The following is a 16,301-nucleotide window of genomic DNA, read 5'->3' as shown; positions in this document are numbered from 1 at the left end:
AACATACTGAACATCTTAGTCCTTACTTAATAAAAGTACAAACATCTTCTCAGGAATCTCAGACAACTCCAGATTGTAGTAATATGGTTTTATTGAAAAATGTAATTAAAGCTGCCAAGAATGAGGAAACAAAAGGAAGGCTTTGAAACTGGAGCGTCACTGAAGATGGAATAAATGTGGGAGACACATACATGTACTGTGGGTCTTTAATTATTTCTGGTGAAACACAGTAATTCGATTGTGATACAGAAGTAGTTGGGATATTCAAACCTCAATGAAATCTAACATTTAGGGGGAATCACACTTGTTATCCTACTCACACACACACTGTCAATATTTCAATTGTGCAATAAAATAAAATTATACAACTGAGCTGAGTGGCAGCTCCCCCCCCCCCCCCCCCCCCCTTCTCCATAAACAGCTGTCTTCTGTCAGTAATATGGTCTCCGTGGATTATTCTGTGAAAACAAAAACATTTGATTACATTCAGTGATGAGTACCTACAGGTGTTGGTACACATTCATGGTGTTATAGTATAGAAAAATCAGAAGACATTAGGTTACCAGTGGATTAGGCCTAAAACGGTAGGCAAGCATCATCCTCTTTCTAAAAGCGTCATACTCATCATCGCTTTTTAACAGCTCAGCTGGACGGTCGACACCGAACCCTGCGCCATTCATGGCTGTAGTTCCCCTACAAAGGGTCACAAAGCCACTTTAAAGTCAGTTTCTTAGAGCCAAGAAAGTATTAGATAATGTCAAAAGTGTCTTTGTAAGCACCAGTAAAAGGGATTAAAAAAATAAATAAATGTAAAGCTTCACAAAAGGCAGTGGCTTCTTCTTTGTTTACTGTAACACAAACAGTAGTTCTTTATTGGGTTATTTTAAAATACCAAAATAAATCAACTTTCCTGAAAAGAGCCACTGTATCTTAAGATGACGTTTGTCCTATTCTTTGACATAAAAAGCAAAGAGAGAGTTGGGGGAAAAATAGACACGCATAAACGATCACACTATCCAACCAAGTAGCTTACAATTTTTCCTTGTCGCATAAAGGTTTTCCCACTGCGCAACTGTTGTAAAACTCACCCCATCCACACACACACACACACACACACACACACACACACGCACACACACGATGAATTCACTGTATCTACCCACTAGGACATAATAAAATGGATTGTGACATAATCAATACTTGGGTTTCTGTACTGTGTGACATGGTCATGTAACTTGATACAAATCAAATGGTTGAGATAAAAGGATACACAATTCTAAAGAAGATTACGCACTTGTTGACAGGAGCCCTGATGCCCTGTCCCTCACTGCCGAGGCCTTCACCTTCCTTCCAGCCCATCTTCATCAGCATACGGAAACCGAGATTCTCCACCGTCAATTTAAACTCTTTGTATTCAGAGTAATCTGGGTCCCGCCCCTCCTGCAAGGGGGTAGAAGCTGTGCATTAATGCCATTGTTGCTCTTTTTATCTTCACGGGAAAGACAAAAAGGACAAATGAGAAGCATTGACAAAAGATAAGCAAATTTAACACTCTTGTTAGAAGGGTTTTAAGGGTCATTTGTTATATATAAAAAAAGTTAAATGTCCTTGATTTACACGAAAAATGTAGTTAACTTTCTCTAAAGGCACAAGAGGCGCAAAATAATAGCTGTCCATTTTCTATACCACACTCTAACATGCATATTTTTGAAATGGTGGAGCATTTCAAAAGCATGGGGATTACATCCAAACTCCACACTCGTGGTTCTCAACTACTTTCTCCCTGGGACCTGCATTTACCTGTTGTTGCAAAGTCACGACCCACTTTAATGTATATGACATTTTAAAATGCCATTTCAAATGAGTTTGCTGTACCGCCAAGCACTAAAGGCATATTCCTTGCAATGACATCTGCCAGCCAAAGGCTGAGCTGCACTGTATTTGTTCACAGAGAAAACTAGTGGCTAGAGAACAAAGAAGTAACATTTCTTGTCACTTGTCCACTGTGTTCCGTATGGGAACTTATTGAACCTCTGCACTGTACCGAAAAAATCAGAATAGGAATATGTAATTTTTTTAATAGTTGTCCGCGACTCATATTTGGATCCCGACCCTCCAGTTGAAAATCACTGCTCCGCACAACATGTTCTTATCTCGAAACACTTGTACTTCAAAATACATTTCCCTATTTAAATGAAAATGTTCAAGTACCCCCAAAAACACCCCAAAAATAAAGTGTTTAATAAAGAAAAGTAGCAGTATATTGTAAAATCTAGGCATAAAAAAACAATGGAAGAGAACAAATATATTAACTGGTTTTATGACACGTGATCATACCAAAAATTCAGCCATCCATCCATTTTCAGAGCCGCTTCTCCTCACTAGGGTCGCGGGCCTGCTGGAGCCTATCCCAGCTATCATCGGGCAGGAGGCGGGGTACACCCTGAACTGGTTGCCAGCCAATCGCAGGGCACATATAAACGAACAACCATTCGCACTCACATTCACACCTATGGACAATTTAGAGTCTTCAATTAACCTACCACGCATGTTTTTGGGATGTGGGAGGAAACCGGACTGCCCGGAGAAAACTCATGCAGGCACGGGGAGAACATGCAAACTCCACACAGGCGGGGCCAGGGATTGAACCCCGGTCTTCAGAACTGTGAGGCAGACGCTCTAACCAGTCGTCCACCGTGCCGCCATGCCAAAAATCATACACACAAAAACAAACACACACACACACACACACAGTAGTACATTCGCACTGTCTTAGGAACGCTTTCCTCCTGGATGGCTGCCATCGTGCCAACTTATCGCTGCATGGAGTGGTGGATGAGTCTGCAGTAACATTAGCAACTGTGGAAAAATGATCACTGCGAAGCTTTGAGGCAGAGATTTGGCTTCCACTTAATTTTTGCCATCAAATTATTTGAGTAATCGTTTCAGCCCTGCAAGTAACCACTATCCCACTGCTGCCAATATTGAATAATACCTCTTTAAAAATATGATGCAGTGGAATACTATAGTATCGAAAACTAAAATGTGTTTTAGCTGGGGTAGCTGTGCCTAATTACTGTAAGTAACAGAAAGATAAAAACTGCAACATTCTTCCTTGTTTATCCAAAGACAATTCCAACAAGAGTTGACCTTGAGTGCTTTAAAAGTCTCCATAAACTTCTCTAGCTCCTCAGGAGGGAGGAAGTCTCCAATGAAGTGTTTCCCTTTGCCCATGTCTGTCAGAGATTCTGCCCACTCTGAAGAAATCGGAACAACAAAGGAACAACATTATTCATAATGTAATATAAATTAAATGCCGGTTTTCAAAATGCCTCCGAATTATTGTCAACTTGACCTCGTGTCTTCTCCATTTCCATTTTTCGGAGACGATGCTCCCAGGTGCCAGCCGCCTGGTCCACCTCTTCGTCACTGTCATACTCGTGCTGATGGTCTTTTATGGCCTTTTCCCACATCATCTGCATCTCGGCCATTGCACGCTTGTGCTTCATGATGATGTCAAACATCTCTTGCATCTACAACGTGTGGAGAAAAAACATTCAATTAACAGTATGTAAATGCACTACAAGGTAGAATAACATTGTCAAGGACATAACAGGTGTGATGTTTCTTTTTCTTTGCGGAGTTGGAGTTAGTGCTTTTTTCCCCCTCAGATAGTATGTATGAAAAACTAAGTACCTCTTGTTGCTCTTTTAGCTGTCTCTTCTGGTCTTCAGACAGTTCAGTGACACCAACAAGACCCGCAGGCTTCCCCTTCTTATAACCAAGACCTTGAAGATCTTGAGCTAAAAGAGACGAGACATAACGTAAATATTAAGTACAAGGAACCCACTTTTATCGCAGGGGATACGCTTCAGACCCACCCACAATAGGCGAAAACACACGCTATCAAGACTTTAAAAAAAAAAAAAAAAGTCAAACCTCTCCCACGTGCGTTAAACACTGTTAAACTTCTTAAAACACTTTTTTTAAATGTATTTGAACACATACATTTAAAGTGTCTTTAAAAATCTATTAAAAAAACGATCACTTAAAAAGGTGATATAGTGGTAACTGGGAGCATTATCTCAGAAAAATGGAAATGGAGAAGACACAAGACTGTTTTCCTCCTGTGGTCTGTACAGCTTTGCAGACTTAGTAGTATCACATGGCTTGCTCTGACTGGCATCAGTGTTAAACATGAAAAGTTTCCACATCTCACTCCGTGCTTCTTTTTCTTTAACGACCGGTAAATTGAGATCTTCGCCTTTCGGCTTAGCTCCTTCTTGACCACAACGGATCGATACAAAGTCTGCATCACTGCAGACGCTGCACCGATCCGCCTGTCGTTCTCCCGTTCCATTCTTCCCTCACTCGTGAACAAGACCCCAACATAGTTGAACTCCTCCACTTGGGGCAGGATCTCATCCCCGACCTGGAGAGGGCATGTCACCCTTTTCCGACTGAGGACTATGGTCTCAGATTTGGAGGTGCTTATTCTCATCCCAGCCGCTTCACACTCGGCTGCGAACTGCTCCAGTGAGAGTGGGAGGTCACGGCTTGATGAAGCCAACAGAACCACATCATCTGCAAAAAGCAGAGATGCAATACTGAGGCCACCAAACCGGACACCTCTACGCCTCGGCTGCGCCTAGAAATTCTGTCCATAAAAGTTATGAACAGAATCCGTGACAAAGGGCAGCCTTGGCGGAGTCCAACCTTCACCGGGAACGAGTCCGACTTACTGCCGGATATGCGGACCAAACTCTGACTCCGGTCGTACAGGTCATATCAGGAGGTTCGGTACCCCATACTCCCAAAGCACCCAACACAGGACTCCCCGAGGGACACGGTCGAACGCCTTCTCCAAGTCCACAAAACACATGTAGACTGGTTGGGCGAACTCCCATGCACCCTCGAGGACCCTGCCGAGGGTGTAGAGATTCGACTTCCCGACGGACCCTCCTCTCCAGCACCCCTGAATAGACCTTACCAGGGAGGCTGAGGAGTGTGATCCCCCTGTAGTTGGAACACACCCTCCGGTCCCACCACCCCAGTCTGCCAATCCAGAGGCACTGTTCCCGATGTCCACGCGATGTTGCAGAGGCATGTCAACCAGGACAGCCCCACAACATCCAGAGGCTTTAGGAACTCCGGGCGAATCTCATCCACCCCCGGGGCCCTGCCACCGAGGAGCTTTTTAACTACCTCGGTGACCTCAAACCCAGAGATAGGAGAGCCCGCCCGAGAGAAGCCAGACTCTGCTTCCTCATGGGAAGGCGTGTCGGTGGAATTGAGGAGGTCTTCGAAGTATTCTCCCCACCGACTCAAACCGTGCTGAGTCGAGGTCAGCAGCGCCCCATCCCCACTATACACAGTGTTGGTGGTGCACTGCTTTCCTCTCCTGAGACGCCAGATGGTGGACCAGAATTTCCTCGAAGCCGTCCGGAAGTCTTTCTCCATGGCCTCATCCAACTCCTCCCATACCCGAGTTTTTGCTTCAGCGACCACCAGAGCTGCATTCTGCTTGGCCAGCCGGAACCCATCAGCTGCCTCAGGAGTCCCACAGGCCAAAAAGGCCCGATAGGACTCCTTCTTCAGCTTGATGGCATCCCTCACTGTTGGTGTCCACCAACGGGTTCGGGAATTGCCGCCACGACAGGCACCGACCACCTTACGGCCACAGCTCCGGTCGGCCGCCTCAGCAATGGAGGCGCGGAACATGGTCCACTTGGACTCGATGTCCCCCGCCTCCCCTGGAACATGAGCAAAGTTCTGTCGGAGCTGGGAGTTGAAACTCCTTCTGACAGGGGATTCTGCCAGACGTTCCCAGCAGACCCTCATAATACGTTTGGGCCTGCCACGTCGGACCGGCATCTTCCCCCACCATAGGAGCCTACTCACCACCAGGTGGTGATCAGTTGACAGCTCCGCCCCTGTTTTCACCCGAGTGTCCAAGACATGCGGCCGCAAGTCCGATGACACGACCACAAAGTCGATCATCGAACTGCGACCTAGGGTGTCCTGGTGCCAAGTGCACACCCTTATGCTTGAACATGGTGTTCGCTATGGACAATCCGTGATGAGCACAGAAGTCCAATAACAGAACACCGCTGTTTCTGATCGGGGGGGCCGTTTCTCCCACGCCCTTCCAGGTCTCACTGTCATTGCCCACGTGAGCATTGAAGTCCCCCAGCAGGACGATGGGAGTCCCCAGCGGGAGCGCTCTCCAGCACCCCCTCCAAGGACTCCAATAAGGGTGGGTACTCTGAACTGCTGTTTGGTGCATAGGCACAAACAACAGTCAGGACCCGTCCCCCCACCCGAAGGCGGAGGGAGGCTACCCTCTCGTCCACCGGGGTGAACCCCTACTTACAGGCGCCAAGCCGGGGGGCAAGAAGTATACCCACACCTGCTCTCCGCCTCTCACCGTGGGCAACTCCAGAGTGGAAGAGAGTCCAACCCCTCTCGAGAGGACTGGTACCAGAGCCCAAGCTGTGTGTGGAGGAGAGTCTGACTATATCGAGTCGGAACTTCTCGACCTCACACACCAGCTCGGGCTCCTTCCCTGCCAGAGAGGTGACATTCCATATCCCTAGAGCCAGCTTCTGTAGCTGGGGATCGGATCGCCAAGGTCCCCGCCTTCGGCCACCGCCCCGCTCACACTGCACCCGACCCCTATGGCCCCTCCCACAGGTGGTGAGCCCATCGGAAGGGGGACCCACGTTAAGCTTTCGGGCTGTGCCCAGCTGGGCCCCATGGGTGCACCAGGCCACCAGGCGCTCGCCGTCGAGCCCCACCACCAGGCCTGGCTCCAGTGGGGGATCCCGGTGACTCACGTCCGGTCAAGGGAAAACGAAGTCCATTGTTTGTCGTCATCATTAGGGGTCTTTGAGCCGTGCTTTGTCTGGTCCCTCACCTAGGACCTGTTTGTCATGGGTGACCCTGCCAGGGGCATAAAGCCCCAGACAACTTAGCTCCTAGGATCACTGGGACACACAAACCCCTCCACCACTACAAGGTGACAGCTCAAGGAAGGGTTAAAATAAAAAAATACATATTATATTATTAATATAAATAAAATAAAATATTTTTTTAAAAAAAGCTCATCTTTGTCAGCCGAAACCGATCATCTGAAAATTACGTGATTGGATCGGGACATCTCTGACGACAGAATTCAATAAAGAACTCTCTGCAAGAACAAAAATAAAATGTGTGGCCGATCTCGCCAGGTTGTACAGCAAGTTTATGTCTTTCATGAGTCATTTATATTTATTTAACATTATTTTCTGTATAACTATAGTTATTCTCTCTTATACGTGTTTTTGTTAATATTTTAGGGAGTTTGGAACAAATTAATACAACCCCAATTCCAATGAAGTTGGAACATTGTGTTAAACAAATAAAAACAGAATACAATGATTTGCAAATCATGTTCGACCTATATTTAATTGAATACACTGCAAAGACAATATATTTAATGTTCAAACTGATAAACTTTATTGTTTTTAGCAAATAATCATTAACTTTGAATTTTATGGCTGCAACACATTCCAAAAAGGTGGGACAGGGTCATGCTTACCACTGTGTTACATCACCTTTTCTTTTAACAACATTCAATAAACATTTGGGAACTGAGGACCCTAATTTTTTAAGCTTTGTAGGTGGAATTCTTTCCGATTCTTGCTTGATGTACAGCTTCAGCTGTTCAACAGTCCATGGTCTCCGTTGTCGTATTTTACGCTTCATAATGCGCCACACATTTTCAATGGGAGACAGGTCTGGACTGCAGGCAGGCCAGTCAAGTACCCGCACTCTTTTACTACGAAGCCACGCTGTTGTAACACGTGCAGAATGTGGTTTGGCATTGTCTTGCTAAAATAAGCAGGGGCGTCCATGAAAAAGACATTGCTTGGAGGGCAGCATATGTTTCTCCAAAACCTGTATGTACCTTCCAGCATTAATGGTGCCTTCACAGATGTGTAAGTTACCCATGCCATTGGCACTAACACAGCCCCATACCATCACAGATGCTGGCTTTTGAACTTTTTGTCCATAACAGTCTGGATGGTTCTTTTCCTCTTTGGCCCGGAGGACACGACGTCCACAATTTCCAAAAACAATTTGAAATGTGGACTCGTCGGACCACAGAACACTTTTTCACTTTGCATCAGTCCATCTTAGATGAGTTCGGGCCCAGAGAAGCCGGCGGCGTTTCCGGGTGTTGTTGACAAATGGCTTTTGCTTTGCATAGTAGAGTTTCAAGTTGCACTTACGGATGTAGCGCCGAACTGTATTTACTGACATTGGTTTTCTGACGTGCTCCTGAGCCCATGTGGTGATGTCCTCTACACATTGATGTCGGTTTTTGATCCAGTGCCGCCTGAGGGATCGAAGGTCACGGGCATTCAATGCTGGTTTTCGCCCTTGCCGCTTACATGCAGTGATTTCTCCAGATTCTCTGAACCTTTTGATGATATTATGGACCGTAGATGATGAAATCCCTAAATTCCTTGCAATTGTACATTGAGGAACATTGTCCTTAATCTGTTCGACTATTTTCTCACGCACTTGTTCACAAAGAGCTGAACTTTGCCCCATCTTTGCTTGTGAATGACTGAGCAATTCAGGGAAGCTACTTTTATACCCAATCATGGCACCTACCTGTTCCCAATTAGCCTGTTCACCTGTGGGATGTTCCAAACAGGTGTTTGATGAGCATTCCTTTTTTCTTTTTTTGCCACCTGTCTCAGCTTTTTGGGAACGTGTTGCAGCCATAAAATTCCAAGCTAATGATTATTTGCTAAAAACAATGTTTATCAGTTTGAACATTAAATATCTTGTCTTTGTAGTGTATTCAATTAAATATAGGTTGAACATGATTTGCACATCATTGTATTCTGTTTTTATTTATGTTTAACACAACGTCCCAACTTCAGTGGAATTGGGGTTGTAGGATTTGCATTATTTCTTATGGGAGATATTGCTACAGTTTTTTACGATTCGGTTTTTAATTTTTTTGGAACGGATAAATCACAAAAACCTAAGATCCACCATATTTAGCAAAAACTTGGATATAAGAAGAGTTTGTGCTATATACTGTACATGCATGACAAGTACCAGAGAGTGATGGCAAGTTTGGGTCTGTTACGTTAATTTCTTCGGGGATGACAATGGAAGGAATGGGAAGCTCCACTTTGTCATTTGCAGACCCCCATCTACTCTTCTTCTTGCGTTTGACAGGCGGTGTATCTTCCACCTGACTGGGTGACTGAAATGCCGGGGAGAACGAAATCTGCGGTTGTGGTAGAACAGCTTGTCTCTGCAGCTCTGCCCTGGACTCTGCTGCTGGAGGTGAGGAAGTCTGTGAAGCGGCAGCACGATACTCTTGTAGCTTGTCTTTGTAGTAACGGTTGGCTGGGTGTTGGTGATCAAATAAAAAACTGGCGGGATTAAAAAGGCATTCTGGGTTAAAGACAAATAAACAAATGGGTTCAAGTAAACGTTGATTTTAAAGAAACTGACCTGAAGGTAGGGTTGTTGCGGTTACGCTCGATAGCGATGCTTTCCACCTCTGGGCCACCCTCAGCCACAAACTTGGCCAGCTGCTCGGCCACTTCCTGGGTTTCCGCATCCACTGAGGGGGAGACTTTAAGCAGTCTATCAGTACTGGGGCTCAAATGACACTCAACTACTGTACCATACTCAAATGGCATCATACATCACACCAGTCTAGAGCTAATGGGGGATAAAAAAAAGAGGAAGGAGGAGCAACGAGGACAGCACTGGTGAATGGGTAATTGAGTTGTTGAAACACTTATTGTTACAATGACAACGAATACCTTATATTGACCCACAATTTGTGAGATTTATACATGTACATGCTTATCATGTCTAAAATTACTAGTTTACAATGGTGTTCAGAAAATTACATTATAATTGTATGAAAAAATAATGACAAATATGCTTTATTAAACAAAATGAAGGAGGGTGGGAAATGTTTGGTTTGTCCGTCAATAGGCTATTTCTTATTCATGGAGGATGATGTAAGACGGTAAATATTGAGTTTTGATTCTGGGGAGGTAGGTACCATGGACACCACTAAGATAAAAAACAGAATCAAAACAATGTTTTTAATGAAAATTTATTGTGTAATTTTTCACGTAATCTAGTAATGAAAAAGGTTTACAAATACCTGCAATGTACAAGTACAGCACTAGATATGAGTCTAATTTGTTCCATGAATGTGCTTAACTAAGTCAAAACACTCACATCTCAAATCGCATTTCTCCGTTGAAATGAAAGGAAATATTATTCATCTGTGTCAGTACCCCCTAAAAACACCCAAAAAAATTTGTTTTTTTTAATGGAATTTTTATTAAATAGAATGTAACAAATTAAACACTTTATGCATCCTGATAATTTCATGGGTATTGTGCTGCTCTTTCTGGTGTGTGCGGGGGCAGTATAATACAGTACAATACTGCAGTAATATTTGTCACTTTTAAAAGAGGACAAATAGTATACACACACACACACGCACACACACGCACAAAGTATCAGACCCACGTAAAATGTTTCACTCTTTGTTATATTGCAGATCATTTAAGTTCATTTTTTCCTCATTAATGTACACACAGCACCCAATATTGACAGAAAAAAATGGAATTGTTGAAATTTTTGCAGATATATTAAAAAAGAAAAACTGAAATATCACACAGCCATAAGTATTCAGACCCTTTGCTGTGACACTCATATTTAACTCGGGTGCTGTCCATTTCTTCTGATCATCCTTAAAATGGTTCTACACCTTCATTGGAGTCCAGATGTGTTTGATTATACTGATTGGAATTGATTAGGAAAGCCACACCCCTGTCTATATAAGACCTTACAGTTCACAGTGCATGTCAGAGCAAATGAGAATCATGAGGTCAAAGGAACTGGCTGAAGAGCTCAGAGACAGAATTGTGGCAAGGCACAGATCTAGCCAAGGTGACAAAAAAAAATTCTGCTGCACTTAAGTTTCCTAAGAGCACAGTGACCTCCATAATCCTTAAATGGAAGACGTTTGGGACGAACAAAACCCTTCCTAGAGCTGGCCGTCCGGCCAAACTGAGCAATCGGGGGAGAAGAGCCTTGGTGAGAGCGGTCAAGAAGAACCCAAAGATCACTGTGGCAGAGCTCCAGAGATGCAGTCGGGAGATGGGTGAAAGCTCTAGAAAGTCAACCATCACTGCAGCCAGTCTGGGCTTTATGGCAGAGTGACCTGACGGAAGCCTCTACTCAGTGCAAGACACATGAAAGCCTGCATGGAGTTTGCTAACAAAAACACCTGAAGAACTCCAAGATGGTGAGAAATAAGATTCTCTCGTCTGATGAGACCAAGATAGAACTTTTTGGCCTTAATTCTACGCGGTATGTGTGGAGAAAACCAGGCACTGCTAATCACTTGTCCAATACAGTCCCAAAGGTGAAGCATGGTGGTGGCAGCATCATGCTGTGGGGGTGTTTTTCAGTTGCAGGGACCAGACGACCAGTTGCAATCGAAGGAAAGATGAATGCGGCCAAGTACAGGGATATCCTGGATGATGATATGTGTGATATTTCAGTTTTTTTTTTTTTTTTTTTATAAATCTGCAAAAATTTCAACAATTCTGTTTTGTTTTTCTGTGAGTATGGGGTGCTGTGTGTACATTAATGAGTAAAAAAAGAATTTTAATGATTTTAGCAAATGGCTGCAATATTAAAAAAAAAGAGTGAAAAATTTAAGGGGGTCTGAATACTTTCCGTACCCACTGTGTGTGTGTGTATGTATGTATATTATATATATATATATATATATATATACATACATACATATGTATGTGTGTGGATCTGTGAGTATTGTTATATTGTCTCTCTACATGTGTTATTGCACTTTTTATGTTCAAATATCTGTTGTTTATCGGGTTATAACTACCGCAACATAGATGGTAGTTTCGTTTTATGTTTGAACTTTAACTGGGAAGGGAATTAGCTTAGAGCTTTAGCATCTTAAATCAAGCACTTGGCCTCTTTTGAATAACTGCTCATTAACTGCTGTTATTGTGACGTTTGCTCCCACCATTTGGCACTCGTAATTCAAAATGTTGCTTGCAACTCAAAACAACACACACACAAACCTACTGGGCAACTGCTGGTAACTAAAAAACCTATAAGTAGGGTAGGTTGTAAGTCGAGGCACCACTGAAGTTTAAAAAAAAACCTGGTGTAATGAAGAGCATTGTGTATGATAGTAATGATAATTTACCAGTTCAAGACCAAACTTGTTGTTAAATATGATAACATCAATGTAGTGGCAAATGACAATGCAATATGATGTACCCCTTCCAAGAGTATATTTCTGTTTCTAATATGAAGAAATCAGGGCTGACAGAAGATATCACCTTACCATTAATGGACGTGTTTTCAGGCGTTGGAGCATTCTTTCTCAATTGCGCAACCTTCTTTTTGTAGTAGAGATACTCCATACTGTTTCTATTATACAAAAATCTAAAAAGGTTGAAAACACAGGGGATTCAAATATTTTATGAGTTCAATAAACCCAGAGGAGCAAAGTTGTCCTTCGGACTTACGAGAAAACAGGATCGTCCTTGTAGTCATCCTTGGCCCTCCTCTCCAGCTCGGGTCCCCCCTCCGCCACAAAAGAGGCCATCTTGTTGATAATGAGTCTGGTGTCTGGGTCCTCTGGGGGAGAAACTTTAAGCAGGCTATCAGTACATTTACTCTTAGGTCACCTGTGACAAAATGTCAGTCGTAAGCCAAGTGTGCACTCGGAGCAGGCGGTGGATGAACCGAAATGTCCAAGCCATTTTGTTGTCCAGGGCTACACTGAAAAACACAGAGGCCTTCATTTACCTTTCATATTTAAGAGTTCTGTGAAATCAATCTCTTCCTCCTCATCCTCGTCATCTGGGGAACAAAACACACTTGGCCTCTGGCTGAGGACTGGACTCTTCTTCGACTGTGAATAGCTCTTAAACTGGCTAAGCATGCTGCCGACGCCAGGCCGCTTGCCGACGAAAATTGTTTTTTTTTGCAATGCGTTTCCTCCTGACGATAACGATGGAATTTTGGTGTCACTGGGGGAACCTAGAGAAAACATGAATTCAAAAATGTAAATAATAAAACAAAAAAAGTAAAGCAGGGTGTTAGTGTGTGACGTGGCTTAAATTCTACATCTATGCGGTTTGTCGATTGAATGCAAAAGACAATTAACAGCATAAGGCTTGCAAAACGACCGGATCAGATTTCCGTGCGTTTGTGACGCAGCAAATTACTATTTATTCAGGTGTCTGCCCATTTCGTGGTTGCTACACACCCACTCATCTCAAGAAAACTGGCTGAGTGACAACGTGGCTGCGTCATGTGCAAAGCTTTGCATCACCTGCCAAATCCCACATGGGATTTCTTGGTAGAGTTTTCTCTTACTGCAGCTTTTTGCCATTGTGTCATTAGCTTCTCTTCCTGCTGATTTTCATCATGGCTTCACCACTCTTCTTTTATGACGGAGAAGATCTTGTGGTACAGTAAGTGATGTCTGCTATCTAGTGGTGAATGATATTATTGCAACTTAAAACTGCTCTGTTACGGGAGAGTAAACTTAGTTATAATTTTTTACAAATTAATCTAGAGGGAACTCTGAGTGTGGGCGTTGGCCACATGCTTCCTCTACCACGTTTGAAAATGTAAAACCAAATTTCTTTTTTAAAATTTTGTTTTCCCCGCCTAAAATTAATCTAGGCGCCACTCTGAGTGTGCGCGCTGGCCACTTTCCTCTACCATGTTTAAAATAAAAAAAGAAATGTTTTTTTTCCCTCCTAAAATGTATTGAGTGGCCACTCCAAGTGTGCTCGAGCTGCCAGTTGCAATGTATTTGTATCAGTTGCCCCTTATCTGTGGCTTTGATTGTGTTTGGCTTTAAAAGCCAGGGCCTGTCCTGGTGAGTGACGTGGGCATCAGCAAATGAAAGAGTCGCCTTTTGTGAGCTCAGGTTAGTGGCTGGCTGTTAACTGGCTAACTTTAAGCTAGGCTGGGCATCAGTTGGGCCATTGTGTATGAATGTTTATCGTGTGTTTATTTTGATAGAATTTGTTCAAAAACGTGACTGAAAGTGCCTCGGCAGTTGTGTCCATCCTCCATGACTTGAGGGTGCATTACAATACCTTGTAACTATCGGTGGTAAACAGTCTTAAATTAACTAAAGACGTTACGTTTACGTTACATTGTGTTGGCGATCGTAGATGTGCTGTTGTGGTATGTTAGTTACTGTAATTCTGCTTTGCAGTGGACACAATGCACTCAATCCTCTTTTTTTAAGTGTGAAATGATCCCAAACTTTGAACATTCTCTGTCTTTTACGGACTCTTTCCTCCTGGGTTACCGCCATCATACTAACTTATTTCTACACACAGTGGTGCGTACATCTGCAGTAACATTAGTCCATGTGGAAAAATGATCAAATTATCCAATTAATCGTTGCAGCCCTTACAGTGAACACAATGAAACAGTTCACTGGAGAATAAGGCTGACATTTTTTATAACCTTATGGAAAGAATTTTAAAATATCTAAACTGAGCAGCAATACCATGCAGGATCATAAAGAAATTATTCTCAATTATACGAATAACAAAAACCAATCCACCCAAAATCATCAACTTAAAACCTTTATAATATAGGTACTAACCAGAAACACTGTTAGGTTTCTGCTTCTGCATCATCATGAACTGCTGTAAGAAGCTGCCATCATTTAAAAACTTGTTGGAGGAGGTTCCTTGCATAGGGGGAGAACTAGAGGGATCACAGGATGTGAAATTAATCATTTACAAACAGTACAACGGAACAGATATGTAACACTTGGCGTTGATATAACTGAAAATCATAATAGTTGCAGTTTGTTAAAGGTGAATATTTACATGAGAATTTTATTATTACCTTGAAGGCAGACATTTGTTTGGGGTTTGTGCATTAATCTTGGCTTGCTCTGCCAATTTGGCCTCAATTTCCTTCTTTTTCTCAGCTATGAGTTGCTCTTGGCGGATAATATTCATGTTCATCTTCTGTTTCTGTAGATCCTTGATTTTCCATCCTCCTCTCCCTAAAGGAACATCAGAGGAGAGACAAGCAGGATTGTGAATCTTTTACAGACTTTCCAACAGACTTTTTTCGTAAGGTTGCATTTCTCCAGTTGAATATCACAACAAACTAGCCAGTCCATCATCAAAAGTAGGCATTCATTACTCCCTCGTGGTTATTTATGTTTTTATTCGTATGCTGGTATTTATTGGTAATCATACATTTTAGATTCATACTGTTAAATTAGTTAGTAAATGTATAAGTACACATCAGACAAATTGTGCTATGTTGTTAATTCGGGGGAATCGTAATCTTTCGATTTCATCGCGGATTCGTAAGCAACGACGTCCCCCGTTTTGGTTGCTGAATCTCGAGGCTCTACTTAAAATTCCTAAATTACGAACGATAACGGGACTAATGATTACGGCAGCCCGGTACTGCTGGTCGCATGCGAGTTACATTGGCAAATAATGTAGTTGCTTTCGGCTACATGATGTTAGCTGACGTCGAAGGCTAACATGAACTATTCACTGGAACTGCAGTAAAACATGGCATATTTCACCAGAACAGAATGAATATACCTGCATCACGGGACTCCATTGTCATAGCAGGAAAATAATTTAATTTCGCAAACGACGTTAACAGACAATAGGCCAATGTTGTGCCAATGCTATTGAAATTACTTTGCTTGCGAATTTTGGAGATGGGAGAAGTTCCCAAGGGTAAACAATAGAACTACTTCCGGTATGTGGGTTTTTTTTCGGAATAAAAGTATAAACAGTACCATATCGTTTATATTTGCCAAGCACGCGTTTTAAAGTTTAAGAATAAACACAATAACCGAATTTAAGAGGTATGTGATAAATTATGTCCATGATGATTGACAATGGAAAATTATTTAAGAAATTATGCTATTCTTGATGTTTATTTGAATTTCCGTTTTGGTTCCCAAGCGTAAACAAGAGCACTACTTACGTTATATTTTTTCGGAATATTAGCTTCAATACAGTAGTATACCAAATAGATTTACAATTGACTTAGATGCTTTTTAAAAGTATACAAATAACTACTATTGAGATTCAAGATATCTCAGTTTTGGAAAATAGAAAATTGTTTTGGAAAATATTTATGCATTCCTGATGAGTGGACGAGTTAGTATTTTACAAGGGGAGATCTAAAATACCAAGATG

At 42.6% G+C, this 16,301-nt stretch overlaps 1 protein-coding gene across 1 annotated transcript; it reads right to left on the bottom strand.

Annotated features, from left to right (window-relative positions):
* Window positions 1-73: 73 nt before the first annotated feature.
* Window positions 74-15,850, bottom strand: sugp1 (SURP and G patch domain containing 1). Its single transcript, XM_061796780.1, has 14 exons — window positions 15,693-15,850; window positions 14,971-15,133; window positions 14,723-14,826; window positions 12,895-13,128; window positions 12,612-12,735; window positions 12,428-12,528; window positions 9,523-9,646; window positions 9,118-9,440; window positions 3,697-3,803; window positions 3,356-3,533; window positions 3,151-3,257; window positions 1,295-1,440; window positions 564-693; window positions 74-458 (listed from the first exon to the last, which is right to left on the bottom strand). The coding sequence occupies exons 1-14, from the start codon at window positions 15,715-15,717 to the stop codon at window positions 432-434; spliced, it is 1,893 nt and encodes a 630-aa protein (XP_061652764.1). The 5' UTR covers window positions 15,718-15,850; the 3' UTR covers window positions 74-431.
* Window positions 15,851-16,301: the final 451 nt, after the last annotated feature.

This window comes from Phyllopteryx taeniolatus, chromosome 14 (assembly GCF_024500385.1).
Source record: "Phyllopteryx taeniolatus isolate TA_2022b chromosome 14, UOR_Ptae_1.2, whole genome shotgun sequence".
In the NCBI taxonomy this organism is placed as follows: domain Eukaryota; kingdom Metazoa; phylum Chordata; class Actinopteri; order Syngnathiformes; family Syngnathidae; genus Phyllopteryx; species Phyllopteryx taeniolatus.
The sequence above is the reverse complement of the archived record's forward strand: the minus strand, read 5'-3'. Positions and strand labels throughout refer to the sequence as shown.